This window comes from Scyliorhinus canicula, chromosome 3, assembly GCF_902713615.1.
Source record: "Scyliorhinus canicula chromosome 3, sScyCan1.1, whole genome shotgun sequence".
Classification (NCBI taxonomy): Eukaryota; Metazoa; Chordata; class Chondrichthyes; order Carcharhiniformes; family Scyliorhinidae; genus Scyliorhinus; species Scyliorhinus canicula.
This window is the reverse complement of record NC_052148.1, coordinates 75,757,808-75,775,568: the sequence shown is the minus strand read 5'-3', so window position 1 is coordinate 75,775,568 and position 17,761 is coordinate 75,757,808. Positions and strand designations below refer to the sequence as shown.

At 49.5% G+C, this 17,761-nt stretch overlaps 1 protein-coding gene across 3 annotated transcripts in view; it reads left to right on the top strand.

The window, feature by feature from the left end:
* LOC119962749 (probable E3 ubiquitin-protein ligase HERC1) overlaps positions 1–17,761 on the top strand; it is a 594,360-nt gene that overhangs the window by 537,160 nt on the left and 39,439 nt on the right. For all 3 annotated transcript variants that reach the window (XM_038790765.1, XM_038790766.1, XM_038790764.1), the window contains exon 74: positions 12,600–12,765. In XM_038790765.1, the coding sequence (XP_038646693.1) occupies positions 12,600–12,765 (166 nt within the window). The remainder of the gene's footprint in view (positions 1–12,599; positions 12,766–17,761) is intronic.

Genomic DNA, 17,761 nt, shown 5'->3' with positions numbered 1-17,761 from the left:
CCAGTTGTGAGAAGGGATGATATACTAAACAGGTCAACAAACAAAGCTTTATGGATTGAACCTAGAAATAGAAAAGGGGCAGTTATATTAATGGAAGTATACTACACACCCCTAAATAGTGAAAGGGAGAAGAAGATCCAAATATTTAGGCAAATTTCTGCCTGTAAGAACAAGACGGCAATTGTAGTAGGGGACTTTAACTATCGCGATATAAACTGGGATTCAAACAATATAAGAGGAACTGAGGGAGAAAAATGCATGCAGTATGTCCAGGAAACTTTTTTCCACCATTTAGTGACAAACCCAACGAGAGGAGATGCAAATCTAAACCTGGTGGGTAAAGTGACAGTTGCCGACCATATCAGGGATAGTGATCTCAAATCCATTAGGTTCAGTATTACCATGGAAGAGAACAGAGATAAAACAGGAATAAAAATTTTGAATTGGGGAAGGCAAATTTTGCAGAAATGAAAAGGAACTTGGCTGAGGTGGACTGGCCATCATTGCTAAAGTATAAATCAGTGGGAAGCACTAAAAGGAGTGATCCTAAAAGTACAAAGTAGGCATGTCCCTTCCAAAAATAAGAGTGGTGCTGCCAAATCTAGACCCCCCCCTGTTTGTGTAGAGCAGGGGTGGGCAAACTTTTCCGTGCAAGGGCCACATTCAGAAATTCACAATTTTAAAGGGCCGCATAGTATATTAAGTAAAATAATTACTTCACCCGGTTATGATTCTGGGCGCCTCATATAGAACATAGAACAGTACAGCACAGAACAGGCCCTTCAGCCCTCGACGTTGTGCCGAGCAATGATCACCCTACTCAAGTCAACGTATCCACCCTATACCAGTAAGTAACCCAACAGGCCCCCCCCCCCATTAACCTTAAAAAAATGTTTTTAATTTTTTTAAAAAAGATTTGTTTCTAAAAAGATGTTTTTTTTGTTTTTTTTTAATGACTTGGTGGGCCGCATAAAGACCTTTGGCGGGCCGCATGCGGCCCGCGGGCTGTAGTTTGCCCACCCCTGGTGTAGAAAATACAGGGCAAGATAAAATTTAAAAAGAAAGCATATGATAGGCATAAAGAACTAAGCACTGCAGATAGTTTAGATAAATATAGGAAGTGCAGGGACAAAGTCAATAAGGAAATCAAAGAGAGGGCATGAAAAAAAATTAGCAAGTAAAGTTAAAGAAAACCTAAAGATGTTTTACAAATATATTAACAGTAAACGGTTAGTTAAGGAAAAAGTGGGGCCTATCACAGATGAAAAAGGGACCTTGTGTGTAACTGCAGAGGCTGTGGGAATGGTTTCAAATAAATACTTTGCTTCTGTGTTGACAAAGGAATGAATGATGCAGATGCAGTAGTCCAGGAGGAACACTGAGATATTGGATGGGAGCAGCATAAAGAGAGAGGAATTTCTTGAAGGATTGGAATCCTTGAAAGTTGATAAGTCACCAGGCCCAGAGGGATTGTTTCCAAGGCTGCTGAAGGAGTTCAGGGAGGAGATAGCCGATGCTCTGAGGATGATTTTTCAATCCTTACTAGATACAGGGGACTGGAGAAATGCAAACGTGGTCCCATTGTTTAAAAAGGGATTGAAGGAAATGCCAAACAATTATAGGTCAGTTAGTCTTATGTTAGTAGTGGGCAAATTACTAGAATCAATCCTGAGAGATAGGATTAATTATCACATAGAAAGCTTGGACTTGTCAGGGATAATCAGCATGGATTTGTTAAAGGAAGGTCTTGCCTTACAAATTTGATAGAATTCTTTGACGAAGTGACAAGAAGGTTTGATGAAGGTAGTCCAGTAGATGTGGTGTCCATGGATTTTAACAAGGCATTTGACATTGTTCCGCATGACAGATTGGTTAAAGTGAAAGCCCATGGGACACCGGGCAATGTGGCAAACTGGATAAAAAGTTGGCTTAATGACAGGAAACAAAGTGTGTAATGTTCGATGGCTGCCCTTGCAATTGGAAAGTTGTTTCAAGTGGTGTTCCACAGGGCTCGGTGTTGGGACTGTTTGTGTTATGTATTAACGATTTGGATGTGACGTGGGAGCACGGTGGCACAGTGGTTAGCACTGCTGCCACACAGCGCCAGTCGGATAACTGTGTGGAGTTTGTACATTCTCCCCATGTCTGCGTGGGTTTCCTCTGGGTGCTCCAGTTTCCTCCCACAGTCCAAAGATGTGCAGGTTAGGTGGATTGGCCATACTAAATTGCCCCTTAAGCAATAGGAATAGGAATAGAGTGGGGGATTTGACGTAGGTAGGATGGTCTTTCGAAGCATCGGTGCAGACTCGATGGCCGAATGGCCTCCTTCTTCAGTGTAAGGATTCTATGATTGGGAAATTTGCAGACGACACAAAGATTGGCCGAGTGGTGGACAGTGTACAGGTTAGCTACAATCTCCAGAATGATATAGATGGACTGGTGGAGTGGATGATAAAGTGCAGATGGAATTTAACACAGAAAATTGCAAGGTCATACATTGAGGGATGTCAAACAGTTATAGGGAGTACACAATAAATGGGAATATACCAAGAGGGGTAGATGAAGTGAGAGATCTTGGCGTACAAGTACACAGTTCCCCAAAGGCAGCAATTCAAGTAGACAATGTTGTAAAGAAAGCATATGGAATGCTCTCCTTCATTAACAGAGGTATGGAATATAAAAGTAAGGATAAAATGTTGGAATTGTTTAAGATACTGGTAAGGCCACCACTGGAATATTGTGTGCAGTTCTGGTCGCCACACTACAGGAAGAACTTAACTGCTCTGGAGAGAGTGCAGAGGAGGTTAACAAGAATGTTGCCAGGGTTAGAAAAATATAGCTATGAGGAGAAATTGAATAGGCTGGGATTATTTTATTTAAAACAAGAAGGCTGAAGGGTGACTTAATTGAGGTGTACAAAATTTTGAGGGAAAGAGATAGGGTGGACAAGATAAAATAGTTTCCCTTGGTGGAGAATTCTAGAACCAAGGGACGAGATAAGAGGCAGACTGTTGTAGCCACCTGGGGTGACCACTGCCCAAACACAAAATGGAAGATTGCAAGGAATGCAGGGAAAATGGACAGGTTGTAAAAAACAAGCAGCTTGCAGAGCACTTGTATATTTGGACTGCTGCAGAAACCAGTTTTGGCTGTTGCAGAAACCGGACAGCACTATGAAAAGAAAACAGTTAACATAGTAATGAGGCGATACCAGGCAATCCCCAGGCACAAAAGAAACAAGTTAACACTAATCGATACATTCAATGGAAGGCCAGACTTTTCGCCGCCAAAGAAGCCCAAAACAATAAGTCCCAAGAACCGCCCCAGTGATCGAGACACTGCCCCATTATTGGGGAATTCAAATCAATCGATTGGGAAGAGACCCAATCGATTACGAGAGTATAGAGGGTCCGCCCAGGTGGGCGCAAGACCCTGAGAGGAGTATAAGACAGAGACCGCGACCCCAGCTCTCTCTCTCTGCCAGCCTCTCCTTGACCAGCCAGCCCTCCCAGCAGAACACCGTTGCAGCAGAAGAACCGTGAGGAGGAGAGGTCTGGACAGCAGCCGCCAAAAAGTAAGTCACCACGCACGCTACAAGAGTAGACACTCCTGACCCCCTGTAATCCATAACTACTGGAAGCCTGCGGACCCAGGACAAAGCTAGAAGCCGTTGTTCCCTGATCCGGCAGTCCCCTTATCCAGATAAGTATTTGGCCTATTAGCGGCAGGATTAGCCTAGTCTTATAGTTTATATGCATGATTAGTAGATTACTGTAATATAATAAACGTGTCTTGTTTGAACTTACTAATTGGTGTATGGTTTTATTGCTTTGAACTTGACCTTGAAACTTGTGGCGGTATCTCAACAATACCTGGCGACTCCAAAGCTAAGTAACGAAACAGAGCCAAATTGAGTGTTCAGCACACTCACCCAGAACGAGCAACACGGTTTAGAGGGGACTTGAGGAAAAACGGTTTTAAGCAGACGGTAGTGGGAGTCTAGAACTCGCTGCCCGAGTTGGTGGTGGAGCCAGAGACCCTAATCTATTTTTTAAAAGTACCTGGATCTGCACCTTAAGTGCTCTAAGCAACAGGGCTATGGGCCAGGTGCAGGAAGGTGGGATTTGAAAGGGCACCTGGGTGTCCTCGGGCTGACATGGACAAGATGGGCCGAATGGCCTCCTTCTGTGTCGTAATTTTTCTATGATTCTGTGAAACTGTTCCAATTGGTCGAAGGATCAAGAACCAAAGTACACTGATGTAAGGTGATTGACAAATGAAACAATGGCAACATGAGGAAGAATGTTTTTACACAGAAAATGGTTAAAATCTGGAATACACTGCCTGAGAATATGGTTGAGGCAGCTTCAATCCTGATCTTCAAAAGGGAATTAGATCATTATCTGAAGAGGAAGAATTTGCAGATCTAGGGGCCAATGCAACTGAGTGGCAGTGGCACTAGGTGAATTACTCTTGCAAAGAACCGGCACAAGCGTGACAGATTGAATGACCTCCTTCTTTACTGTAACCATTCTATGTTTCTTAGGTCTTAGAAGCAATTCAAAAGGCCAATGGAATGTTGGCATTTACCTCAAGGCTGGAGTACAAGGTTTGGTTAGACCTTAGATAAGCAAGTGGGTGAAAGGTTATCAGGGATAGGTGGAAAAGTGGAGGGAGGTTCTAATCAAATCAGCCATGACCTTGTTGAATGGCAGGGCAGGTTTGAGTGTCCAAATGGACTACTCCTGCTCCTAAATCATACGTACATTAGTTATATAAATCTCTCGTTAAACCTCATAGAGAGTTCTGCGTTTCTTTTGATCCACCACATCTCAGGAAGGATATGTTGGCCTAAGAGAGGGTGCAGTACTGATTCACCAGAAAGAAAGGTTAATTATGAGCACAGATGACATAAACTAGTCTTGTAATCCCTGAGTTTTGAAGATTGAAGTGATCTAATTGAGGTATTAAGAATTGTAGACAATGAGAAACCATCTCCCCTGGTGGAGAAGTCCAGAACAAGGGGTATAACCTTGAAATTAGAGCAAAGGAGAGTCCAGGGATGATGTCAGGATGCTCATCTTCACATAAAGTTTCTCTTCTCTTTCTCTCCCCAACCCCCCCCCCCCCCCCCCCCCCCCCCCCCCCAAACCCTCCAAAAGGCAGTTCAGGTGATTGGAAATTTAAAAACTATGATCGATATATTTTGAATGGCAAGAGTTTTGAGGGTTACAGTGCCAAGAAAGGTAGATGGAGTTCAGATATAAATCAGCAATGATCTAATTTAATGGCTCAACTGTTACCAGTGATGATTCGTTATGAAAGAGCAATAGATTTATAGTGAAAGCAAAATACGATGGATGCTGGATATCTGAAATCAAAACAGAAAATGCTGCAAAACGCAGCATGTCTGGCAGCATCTGTGGAGGGAGAAACAGAGTTATGTTTCAAGTCAAATATAACTCTACTTTGGAACAGAAGAGCAGATAATGTTGAACTTAATAGATGACTGTTCTCCAACTGAAAAGAGGTCAGGGCAATAAATAATTTTGAGGAAAGCCAATTTCACCGATACGACTTAAATAGATGCAAGGTGGTGGCAATTAGAGTTTTGCGTTTAATCGCTGGTGATAAAGTGCTAAATTCTGAAATAATAAATTGTTTTTCCAGCTGTGAAAAGAGGAATCTCAGCAGGCAGCCAGGTATATATAATGTTAACAGGATAGAGAAAGCAAACTCTGGAAAACAATTACAGAAATGTCAACACATCAGGATAAGAAGGTCGAAGTTCAGAGTTACGAAAGGTACTGATGTCAGGAAGTTTTTCACATGAGCGAGTATTGACAACAAGTTATCAGGAAGGGTGATTGAGGCCAGGGCACAAGTTAATTTGATTAAAAAGCAACTGCCTGCTGTAATGGGAAGATATCTGCTTGTGTATTCTTGAAGAAAGATGAAATAAACTGACTGCAAATTGCCTTGTTATACTTTAGCTGCAGTGCTATTTTAATTCAAGCAAGTTTCACATTCTAATTTCTGCATGAAGATCAGGTCATGTACATACCTGGAACAGCCGCAAGTAGTGAAACTTTATTTTTTTAAAATTCATTTACGGGATTTGGGTGTCACTAGTTCTTAGGTTTCTGCTGCTCTTTTCTTCTAGATTGCCGTGGTCGTGGGTTTAGAAGGTGCTGTCTAAGGAATCATGAAGAGTTTCTGCAGTACATCTTGTAGATGGTATATGCAGCTGCCACTATTCATCGGTGGTAGATTGTTTGAATGTTTCTGGAAGGGGTAGCAATCAAGCGGGCTGCTTTGTCCTGGATGGTGTAGAGCTTCTTGAGTGTTGTTGGAGCGACACTCATCCAGGCAAGTGGAGAGTATTCCATTACACTCCTGATTTGTGCCTTGTAGGTAGCAGACAGGCTTTGGGGCGTCAGGAGGTGAATTACTCCCCGTAGGATTCCCAGCCTTTGACCTGCCCTGGTAGCCACAGTATTAATATGGCTTGTCCAATTCAGTTTCTGATCAATGGTAGCCCCCAGGATGTTGGTTGTGGAGGATTCGGCAATGGTAATGCCATTGAATGGGGCGGTGGTTAGATCCTGTCTTGTAGGAGATGGTCATTGTCTGGCACTTGTGTGGCACGAATTTAACTGAAAAACTGTACTGTCTTTGTACTGTAAATAAACTTGTTTTTTACATAATGGAAGTCAGGGGGCGAAATTCTCCGCACCCGCGGAAAGTCGGCAAACCGTCGTAAAAATCGGGACCGTTTTACGACGGTCGCGAAGGCTTCATTTCCCGACGGATTCACTTCCTGGTAATGGGCTAGTAGCGCGGCCGCGTCAATTACGTGCGTGATGACGACGGAACGCGACGACGACACGAACCCGCCCATGTGACGCCGCCCGACGCCGTAAAAAGGCGCGGGCGACCACAGAATCTGTCGGGCAGGATGTCGGAGCCTAGGCGAGCTGCTCCTCGCTTTATTGATGCAGACGTCGAGGCGCTGCTCGATGCCGTGGAGCAGAGGAGAGGGCATCGCCAACCTGCCAGCACGGTACGCCAGGCCTGGCGTGACGTGGCTGCTGCCGTCAGTGCTGTGGGGCAGACCCCTCGCTCAGCAGAGCAATGTCGAAAGAAGCTACACGACCTCACCAGGTCTGCCAGGGTAAGTGCCATGAGGGTGCCCCCTAGTCACAACCATCCCTCCCCCTTAACTGCCCGGGGGGGGGGGGGGGGGGGGGGGGGGGGGGGGGGGGGGGGGGGGGGGGGGGGGGGGGGGGGGGGGGGGAGAGGGATTGGGGCAGAGTTATTTGAGGGTGGTTCACAAAGTTGTCACAGACCCAGCGCTCTGGCCCCGAGGAGAGATGCAATCATCTGATGACAACTTGCCCCCCCCAAACTGTGCCAGTATCAGAACGGACTTCTGATACCTACCGTTTTGTAATGATCTACCTATGTTCCCTCCCCCAACAGGCCAAGGCCGGTCATAACCACCGTGAGCGGCACAAGACTGGAGGGGGTTCGCCCAACATGCACCCCCTCAGCACCTTTGAACAGAGGGCACTGGACCTTGTTGGGGGGTCTGCCCCCCGCGATATCGCGCAATGCGAGGTTGGCGGAACTGCAGCAAGTGAGACAACCCTCCCTGACAAACACCCCCCCCCCCCCCCCCCCCCCCCCCCCCCATCCTCTGTCCCTTCACACACCCTGCCCACTGGGACACCTCCCCATCCTCTGTCCCTTCACACACCCTGCCCACTGGGACACCTCCCCATCCTCTGCCCCTTCACACACCCTGCCCACTGGGACACCTTCCCATCCTCTGTCCCTTCACACACCCTGCCCACTGGGACACCTCCCCATCCTCTGTCCCTTCACACACCCTGCCCACTGGGACACCTCCCCATCCTCTGTCCCTTCACACACCCTGCCCACTGGGACACCTCCCCATTCTCTGTCCCTTCACACACCCTGCCCACTGGGACACCTCCCCATCCTCTGTCCCTTCACACACCCTGCCCACTGGGACCGTCCAGCGGCCTGCCGAGCAAATCGAAATAACCCGTCTCATTCTCTTCCCTAGGACGTGATGCCGAACGACCAGGGCCGTCTGGCTGCAGACGGAGACAGGAATCTGCCGCCACCTCACCCGGGGCCTCACAACAGAGGGTGCCCGATCAGCGGGCAGCCCTATCTGCCCCAACCCAATCTGCGGACCAGGACGCACAGAGGGTTCGAAGTCCACCACCACCACCAGAAATGGCCAGGGACAACCCTCCTGTCGCTGAGCAGCCCCACACCATGGACGAGGACCTAAGCATTGAGAGCGTCGGGCTTGCGGCACTGCTTTCTCCCACCACATCCATCATCCCAGAGATACACACCCCGGCGGGCCTATTTAGTGATGAGTCTCCTGGGGCACAGTCTGGTTGGCACATCACAGATGAGCAGGTACAGCAGGTGGAGGTCGGAGCAACAGAGGGCCCGGACTCGCGGAGGCCAGACCAGGCCCAGGATGCAGCTGGCTCCCAGACGTTTTCTGAGTTCCTGGAGTTTATCAACCCACCCGCACAGCCGATGCCTCAGGAAACCCAGGGAAACAATGACGGGATGAGGGCTTCCTTCCAGACTCTGCAGACGCTGTTAGAGGAGTCGAACCGCGTCCAAGAGCAGGGAGTGGTGCCGCTCATGGCAGAGACCCAGTCCGACACCGCACGGGTGGCATCCGCGGTGGAGGCAATGGGTCAGGTTATGCAAGACGTTGGGGTTAATGTGCACGCGTCATCCTCGGCCCTGGACAGGGTTGCCCTCTCACAGGCAGCAATGTGCCAGAGCCAAACCGACATTGCCGGCGCCCTGCGGGCCATGGCCGAGTCTCAGCAGGTCATTGGCCAGTCGCAGCACGCCATGGCACAGTCCCAGCAGTCGATAGCACAGTCCCAGCTGTCAGTCGCGGAGACCATCAACCGCCTGACACATGTGCTGGATGGCGTCGTGCACACACAGGTTGAGATCGCACAGTCCCTGGCGGGAATGTCTAACTCCCTGGACTCCGTCTCTGCAAACTTTCGGATCCTGGTGGATACCGTTGCAGGCCTCCAGGACTGGCAGCGCCAGGTGTCGGTGGTGCGACGGGGAACCTCCCCGCTCGCACCTCTGTCCCAAAGTGAGGCCCGGGGGCCACCGGGCTCCCCGAGGGAGGAGGAGGTTTCGGGGCCCGTCCCATTAACTCCATCACGGGACGTCCCGGAATTCTCGGCCTCCCCCCGTCCCATCCCTGGTGCATCGGGTGGGCAGCAGGCAGAGCAGGGTGGCACAATGTCACCCGAGACGCCCGCAGAGCAGCCTGGCCCATCAAGGCCGGGTCGCCCCAGGAAACGCATAGCCAAGGAGAAACGAGTCGAGGGGGGCGATTCGCAGCAATCCTCCTCCACTCCTGCTGTATCATCTGGGGATTCACTTAGACGTAGTGGTAGGGCCCGTAAGGCAACTAAGATAGACACTGAGTAAGTTGGCACGGGTGAAGGGCACAGTTTAGTTGTAGGGGCTAGGGCACCTGTAAATAATTGTTAATATTAAACGCACTGTTCCACCTTGTAATACCGTGTGATTGTTCCACAGCCACAGGAATCGTGATGGTGACCGAGTGTCGCTGGGGGTGACGGGTGGTGAAACCTCGGTGCCGGGTGTGCAGTCCCTGCCCCTACCCCCCTCCCACAGCTAGCCCACGCGGGCACGTGATGGAGTGTCAGTGACGAACTCAGCGGCCACCAAGGTGGATGGTTCAGCTATTGCCATGGGTCAGACTCTCTCTAACGATTCTGAGCTGACAGCTCTTCGCAGAGCGGGCTGTCATCATTCCACATGGCACTGATCACACCCGCTGACACAGCCATCAATGTTGTGCCATTCCGTCTGTACCCAGTGATAAGCGTCATGTCGAAGTGGAGCAGTGTACACTGAGGGGGGGGGGGGGGGGGGGGGGGGGGGCTGTGGTGGTGGCAGTTGTGTGGTGACCCTCTGCATGACTAGCGATGCAGGTGGTGGTTTGGTGTTCATCGGGGACGTCACATGCGATGCGTGAACCGTGCTGCCACCATGGCGTCGCGTGCCCGCCGTCCTTGCCGGGTCCGTCGTGCCGCCTCCTGGACATCACCAGCACCTGGGTTGTGTCTGCGTGCTGCGCCCGCCACTCCGCCAGCGTCCTCCTCCTCCTCCTCCTCCTCCTCCTCCTCCTCTGTGCTGGCACCACTGCCACTAGCTTCTCCCTCCGCCTCCTGCAACAGGTCATCTCCCCTCTGCATCGCGATGTTGTGCAGCGCACAGCAGACCACTACAATGCGAGCGACCCTGTCGGCCTGGTACTGCAGGGCCCCTCCGGAGCGGTCCAGGCACCTGAATCTCATCTTCAGGAGGCCAAGGCAGCGCTCCACCACACCCCTGGTTGCTGCATGGGCCTCGTTGTATCGTGTTTCCGCATTGGTCTGAGGCCTCCGTATAGGCGTCATCAGCCAAGACCTCAGCGGATAACCCCTGTCACCTAGCAACCAGCCCCTCAGCCGGGGGGGACGTCCCTCAAACATCGCAGGGATGAACGACTGCGCTAGTATGTAGGAGTCATGCACACTCCCTGGGAACCTTGCACAGACGTTCATGAACCTCATGTGGGGGTCGCATACCACCTGGACATTAATGGAGTATCTCCCCCTCCTGTTTGTGAACACGTCCCTGTCCACAGCAGGCGGGCGCATGGGGACGTGAACACAGTCGATTGACCCCTGAACCCTCGGTATCCCGGCCACACTGGCAAATCCACGGGCTCGTGAGTCTTGACTTGCTCGGTCCTCGGGAAAGGTGATGTAGTGATCGGCGATGGCATAGAGGGCGTCGGTCACATCCCGGATGCACCTGTGCACCGATGACTGGGAGATCCCAGAGACGTCCCCGCTCGGAGACTGGAAGGAGCCGGTAGCATAGAAGTTCAGAGCGACCGTCACCTTGATGGCTACCGGGATCGCGTGTCCTCCCCCCGTTCCACGTGGGGCGAGGTGCGACAGGAGTTCGCAGATATGTATCACCGTCTGCCTACTCAGCCGGAGTCTTCTCCTGCAGGTGATGTCCGGCATTGTTAGGAAAGAGACCCGGACACGGTACACCATCGGCTTTGGTCGTCGCCTCTGACGCCGTGGCTGCACCCTCACTCTCTCCTCTTCCTCCTCCTCCTCCTCCTCCTCCTCCTCCTCCTCCTCCCCCCCCCCCCCCCCCCCCATGCTGCTCGACGACTGGCAACTCCTCGGCCCTTCCCTCTGCTGCTGCAGCTGGCCCTGCAGCCACTGCGGGTTGTGGGTGTGGATGCTGCTGCATCTCCAAATCCAGTAGAGCGGCCCCAACCACTGCGCAGAACATAGCCGTTCTGTTCCCATGCATCGTGCTAACCTACAGAAGGGTGGTAGGAGGCAGAGAAATGGGACATGTTAGACGGACGTTAGTCGACACCTCGGCAGCCGCCAGCCATGGGATACCAGTGTGTCCCGGTGGCCTGGTCGCGCTGCTGACACGCGGTCAGCCTAACCCCTGGTCACTTTCTGCATCCAACGGCCAGTAAACTATGGCCTCCTCACGGGTGCGTCAGTGGCCTGTGGCCGGAAGCCACAGGGGAACCAGCGGCCGTGTCCTCGTCACCTGCACACCATGGCATGGTGGCAGACATTTTGTTACGGGGTTGGACGGCTCACTCTCTACCTAACCCCCCCCCCCCCCCCCTCCGTCGCCCCCCACTGCCCCCTCCGTCTCCCCCACTGCCTCCCCCGTCTCCCCCCCACTGCCCCCGTTCTGGACCCCCTCCCGTTCCCAGGGATGCCTTCCCCGTTGTGGCCAGACTCGAGCGGTGCGCTGAGCGGTGCGCAGAGTGGTGCCCTGACCTCCTCCAAGCAGTCGTCAGCCAGGCCGACTGGTTGACGAATTTAAAAAGCAGGTGTGTTTCACGACGTCCAAACAGGGCGCCATGACGTCGGGACTTCGGCCCATCCGGGCCGGTGAATAGCGGGGGGGCTCTCAGTGGCGATTCTGGTCGTGTCAGGGGCGGGAAGGAGGCGTTTGTCGGGAAACGCGACTCCGACAATTTGCGGGGTTCGGAGAATAGCGGGAGGGCGTCGGAACAGCGTCGCCGTAAAAATTTCCGACGCCCGCTATTCTCCGACCCGTCGTGAGTCCGGAGAATCTCGCCCAGGGTATATGTCTCATCGAGGTTTATTGCTCACATACAACATCCTCCAAGTATTAAAAATTAGCTCAATATTGTTGCTGCTTTAATATAACCACAACAATGCTAGGACAGGGCAGGTTCACAGCATGTGATGGGCTTTAAGTCAATTAACACCCCAAAACAATAATTTTATTTATGATTCAGAAGTACATTAGTCAATTTGGAAAAGAAAACTTTTAATCGCATTATTGGACATGGAAATTTATTTCATGCACTGTCTATGTATCAATATTTGTGTGACCGATCTATCGCATCAGCTCCTCCATTTCCTGCAAACTTAAAAATTGATGACTATTATGTTCATTTATGTTAATGTGACCTGCAGGGGCCGGTCAACTAAGCCGATCTTCATTCAGATTGCCAAACAAGTTGTGCAACTCAATGCCTCAGAGTTGAGGCTCCCATCACGGGCTTGGAAAGTGAAGTTGATCGGGGAAGGTGCTGATGATGCTGGTGGGGTATTTGATGACACAATTACGGAAATGTGCCAGGTAAGTTTGCTTTTACATAGAATGTAAAGCACTGAGACAGATTATTCACACTGACAGGTCTGTGCCAGGGTTGATGTTGCACACAAAACCCTTCCCCAACATTCTTTATCTCACCTGATCAACACATCTTTCTATTTGTTCTCTCATGTACATTGAAATAAGCAGAACGGGAAATGATTTGTTTGCTCCAGATGTTAAAAACAGAATACACAGTTGACTTCCTCACCACTAGTGTGTCCAACTCCTCAAAATTGCTGATGCGATAGGGCAGCACGGTAGCACAGTGGTTAGCACTGTTGTCTCACAGCACCAGAGTCCCAGGTTCGATTCCCGGCTGGGTCACTGTGCAGAGTCTGCACGTTCTCCCCGTGTCTGCGTTGGTTTCCTCCGGGTGCTCCAGTTTCCTTCCACAGGTCCCGAAAGACGTGCTCGTTAGGTAAATTGGACATTCTGAATTCTCCCTCTGTATACCCGAACAGGTGCCGGAATGTGGCGATTCGGGGGTTTTCACAGTAACTTCATTGCAGTGTTAATGTAAGCCTGCTTGTGACAATAAAGATTACTATTATTATGTTATGTATTTGAGTCCTTCGCTATTTAAACTGTTCACCGTAACAGTTTGTCTGTCAGTCTCTTTCAGGTTCCTGAATGTTTCCAAATAAGGAAGTATTTCTCCTCCTCATTATCTATGATATTGTGGATATCATACTTCATGGAAGCAGACTAAGTTTAAATGTCATCGGGGGAGGGTGTGCATATTTTAGCCAAAGGGAGACAAATAGACACTAAAAGGGTGCAATGCTGACAATGCTAGCCTATCTGAAGGTCTGGACTTAGCACACAATTTTGTGTGTAATTGCTGATTATGATCACTTTTAATAAGAAGCAAAATGCTGGAAAAACTCAGCAAGGTAAGCAACATCTGTGAGGAGAGAGAAACAGTTCTGATGAAAGATCATCAAACTGAAATGTTAACTCTCTTTCTTGTTCCACAAACTGTGAAGCCTGTGTGAGTATTTGCAGTATTATCTGTTTTTATTTCAGATTTCCAACATCCACAATATTTGAAGTTGTCTGGTAGTGCTAAACTAAAGAAACGCAGATTGATTTTCATGAACAGTGCACAGGGACCTCTTGCACTCACTTTGAGCTAAACTGTGGCGTGCTTTTGCTGACACAGCATGTTTCAGGATATCACACAGACTGAGGAAGGGGGCATACAGTTTTTCTAATGTGATACTGGTGAAGGAGGTCCTGAGGAGGAGTGGTGTAATTTGATAAAGTGCCGCACAACAGACCTTTGAACAAAGTTAGAACTCATGGAATAGCAGGGACAGTAGCAAAATGGATATGGAATTAGCTGAACGGGAAATAGAGAATAATGGTTAATAGTTGTTTGTTGGACTGTATGAACCCACTTAATTGTCTTGAGCTTTGAGTCACTCTCCTGATGTCATAATATTTGGCTCTTTTCTTTATTACACCTCTGCAATGAATCCTGGGATGTTTTTCTACACTAAAGATGCTATATGAACACAAGTTGTTTTTGATGTGGTATACACATAAGCCAGGATCTTCTGCTCCTGTTCACTTCGGGCACGTTTGGCAGCATGAGCGGAAAATATCGCGAGAGGCATTGGATGTGTTGCACATAAATGCAGGAGACAATCGTCCCATCCCTCCGTCAGTAGTGGTCCACATTTTCCACCGTTCATAGTCAGAAACTTTATTATAATACATTAGTATATCACTATTGAGCCCATATATCGGAATCATACCCCACATCAAATAAAGCGGCCGCGCCAGAGTGATGTCAGACCGGCACAGTATATGACTCGTTTCAAAAGGCAAGCAGAATGCTGCAGGGAGCTCAGCGGCAAGTGCACTAAAACTGGCAAAGCACTCGCAAAGCAACTCAATGTCATCAGAGCGGAGGGTTGGGTATTGATGGACTGCTCATCAACTCCTCCTGGTGCTCGGATGTGGCGACCCTGGCAACCTACTGCTCTCCGGACCTGGAATATAGGACTGCGTAGTATCGCCCGTACTACTTTCCAAGGGAGATCATTTCGGCCATTATCACAGCGGTCTACATCCAACCCCAGGCGGAAGTCAAGAAGGCACTTGATGAGTTGGACACCGCTATAAATAACAATGAAACATAACATCCTGGAGGCCTTGTTCTTCATGGCTGGGGACTTCAACCAGGCCAACCTCAAGAGTGTACTGCCAAAATTCCACCAACACATCTCCTGTCCCACCAGTGGCACCAACATTCTCAACCACTGCTACACAAAAATCAAGGGCCGATCCATCCCAAGACTGCACTTCCGAAAATCGAACCTTAAGACGGTGCTCCTACCTGGCATACAAGCAGAAACTTAAGTGGGAGAATCGGGTTAAGAAGATCATGCAGTGCTGGTCCGAGGCAACAGAAGCTCCTGCATGACTACTTGGAGTCAGTGGACTGGTCCATATTTAAAAACTCAACGACCAACCTAAATGAGTATGCCACCACCGTCTCAGATTATCAGCGAATGTGTAGAAGACTGTGTGCCAAAGAAAGTAGTATGTATGTTCCCCAACCAGGAACCATGGCTTAAGCGGATGATTGACTCCCTACTGAAGGCCAGGTCTGAGGCGCTCACAACAGGCAACCCTGACCTACACAGGAAATCCAGGTACGACCTCCACAAAGTCATCAGGGATGCAAAGAGACTGTCAGACCAAGCTAAAGTCACAACTCTCGCCAGTTGTGGCCAAGCTTAACGGGCTACAAAGCATAGCCGAGCAGAATCTCCGGCAGCAGTGCCTCCCCCCGGTGAACTCAACGCATTCCATGCTAAATCATCAAACTGCGGTCAACTGCCCCAGCAGCCCGGACGCACCCATACCCACCATCACAGAATTCAAAGTCAGATTGGCCTTCCTGAAAGTGAACCCTCGGAAGACGATGGGTCCTGACGGGGTCCCTGGTCGTGCACTCAGACCCTGCATGGACCAGCAGGGAGATGTGTTCGCGGACATCTTTAACCTCTCCCTACTCCATTCCGAGGTCCCCACCTGTTTCAAGAAGACCACCATCATACCGGTAAGATCCAGGTAATGTGCCTCAATGACTATCGTCTGGTGGCCTTGACATCGATTGTAATGAAGTGCTTTGAAAGGCTGGTCATGAAGCAAATCACCTCCATACTCCCAGAATGCCTTGATCCACTGCAATTTGCATACCGCCGCAACCAGTCCACAGCATACGCCATCTCCCTGGCCCTACACTCATCCCTGGAGCATCTCAACAATAAGGTCTCCGACATCAGACTTTTATTCATTGACCACAGCTCCGCCTTCAAAACCATAATCTCAGCCATGCTCATATTAAAGCCCCAAAACCTAGGACTTGGCTCCTCACTCTGCAACTGGATCCTCGACTTTCTGACTCACAGACAACAATCGGTAAGGATAAACAACGACATCTCCTCCATACTGCATACTTAGCCCCCTACTATATCCTCCCCGTGTGTATGTGGGTTTCCTCCGGGTACTCCGGTTTCCTCCCACAGTCCAAAGATGTGCGGGTTAGGTGGATTGGCCATGATAAATTGCCCTTAGTGTCCAAAATTGCCCTTAGTGTTGGGTGGGGTTACTGAGTTATGGGGATAGGGTGGAGGTGTTGACCTTGGGTAGGGTGCTCTTTCCAAGAGCCGGTGCAGACTCGATGGGCCGAATGGCCTCCTTCTGCACTGTAAATTCTATGTAACCTATACTCCCTATACACACACAACTACTTGGCAAAATCTGGTTCCAACTCCATCTACAAGTTTGCTGATGACATTACTGTAGTGGGTAGGATCTCAAACAACGATGAGTCAGAATACAGGAGAGAGATAGAGAACCTAGAGGAATGGTGTAATGACAGAAATCTCTCCCTCAGTGTCAGCAAAACTAAAGAGCTGTTCATTGACTTCAGGAAGCAAAGTATCGTACAAACCCCTGTCTGCATCAATGGGGAGGTGGAGATGGTTGGCAGCTTCAAATTTCTATGTGTGTACATCATCAACAATCTGTCCTGGTCCACCCATGTCAGCGCTACAACCAAGAAAGCACAACAGACCCTATACTTTCTCAGGAAACTAAGGAAATTCGGCATGTCCACATTGACTCTTACCAATTTTTACGGATGCTCCATAGAAAGCATCCTATCTGGCTGCATCACAGCCTGGTATGGCAACTGCTCAGCCCAAGACCGTAAGAAACTATTGATGGATGCTGCAGTGTTGGATCGTCACTTGGTTGAGCTGCACTGCCCTCACCACCAGCACAGGAATGGTCCATGCCTGCAATTTGTTTCATAGATTTACATAGATTTACATAGAACTTACAGTGCAGAAGGAGGCAATTCGGCCCATCGAGTCTGCACCAGCTCCTGGAAAGAGCACCCTACCCAAGGTTAACACCTCCATCCTATCCCCATAACCCAGTAACCCCACCCAACACTAAGGGCAATTTTGGACACTAAGGGCAATTTATCATGGCCAATCCACCTAACCTGCACATCTTTGGACTGTGGGAGGAAACCGGAGCACCCAGAGGAAACCCACGCACACACGGGGAGGATGTGCAGACTCCGCACAGACAGTGACCCAAGCCGGAATCGAACCTGGGACCCTGGAGCCATAGTTAACACCCATAGTTAACATATGTAGTCACCGATGGTGTTCTTCTTTATATTCACCATATGTTATGGAAATGTTGCTTTAAAAATAATGCAATTCCCATTTGTTACAAATGAATTTGGTTATGTCAGTAGCTTGTCAAAGACTGAATGCTGTTCCCACAGGTTTCCCATTAGTCCTAATTAAATTTAAGCAACTATAATTTCACATAATTTGAGCATACTTACAGATTATTTTTTGGCGTGTGCATTTAGCTTTAGAAATCTTTTCATTGAGAATCTCCTATATTAACAAAGTTTTCTCGATTTTTGTAATGTGGAATG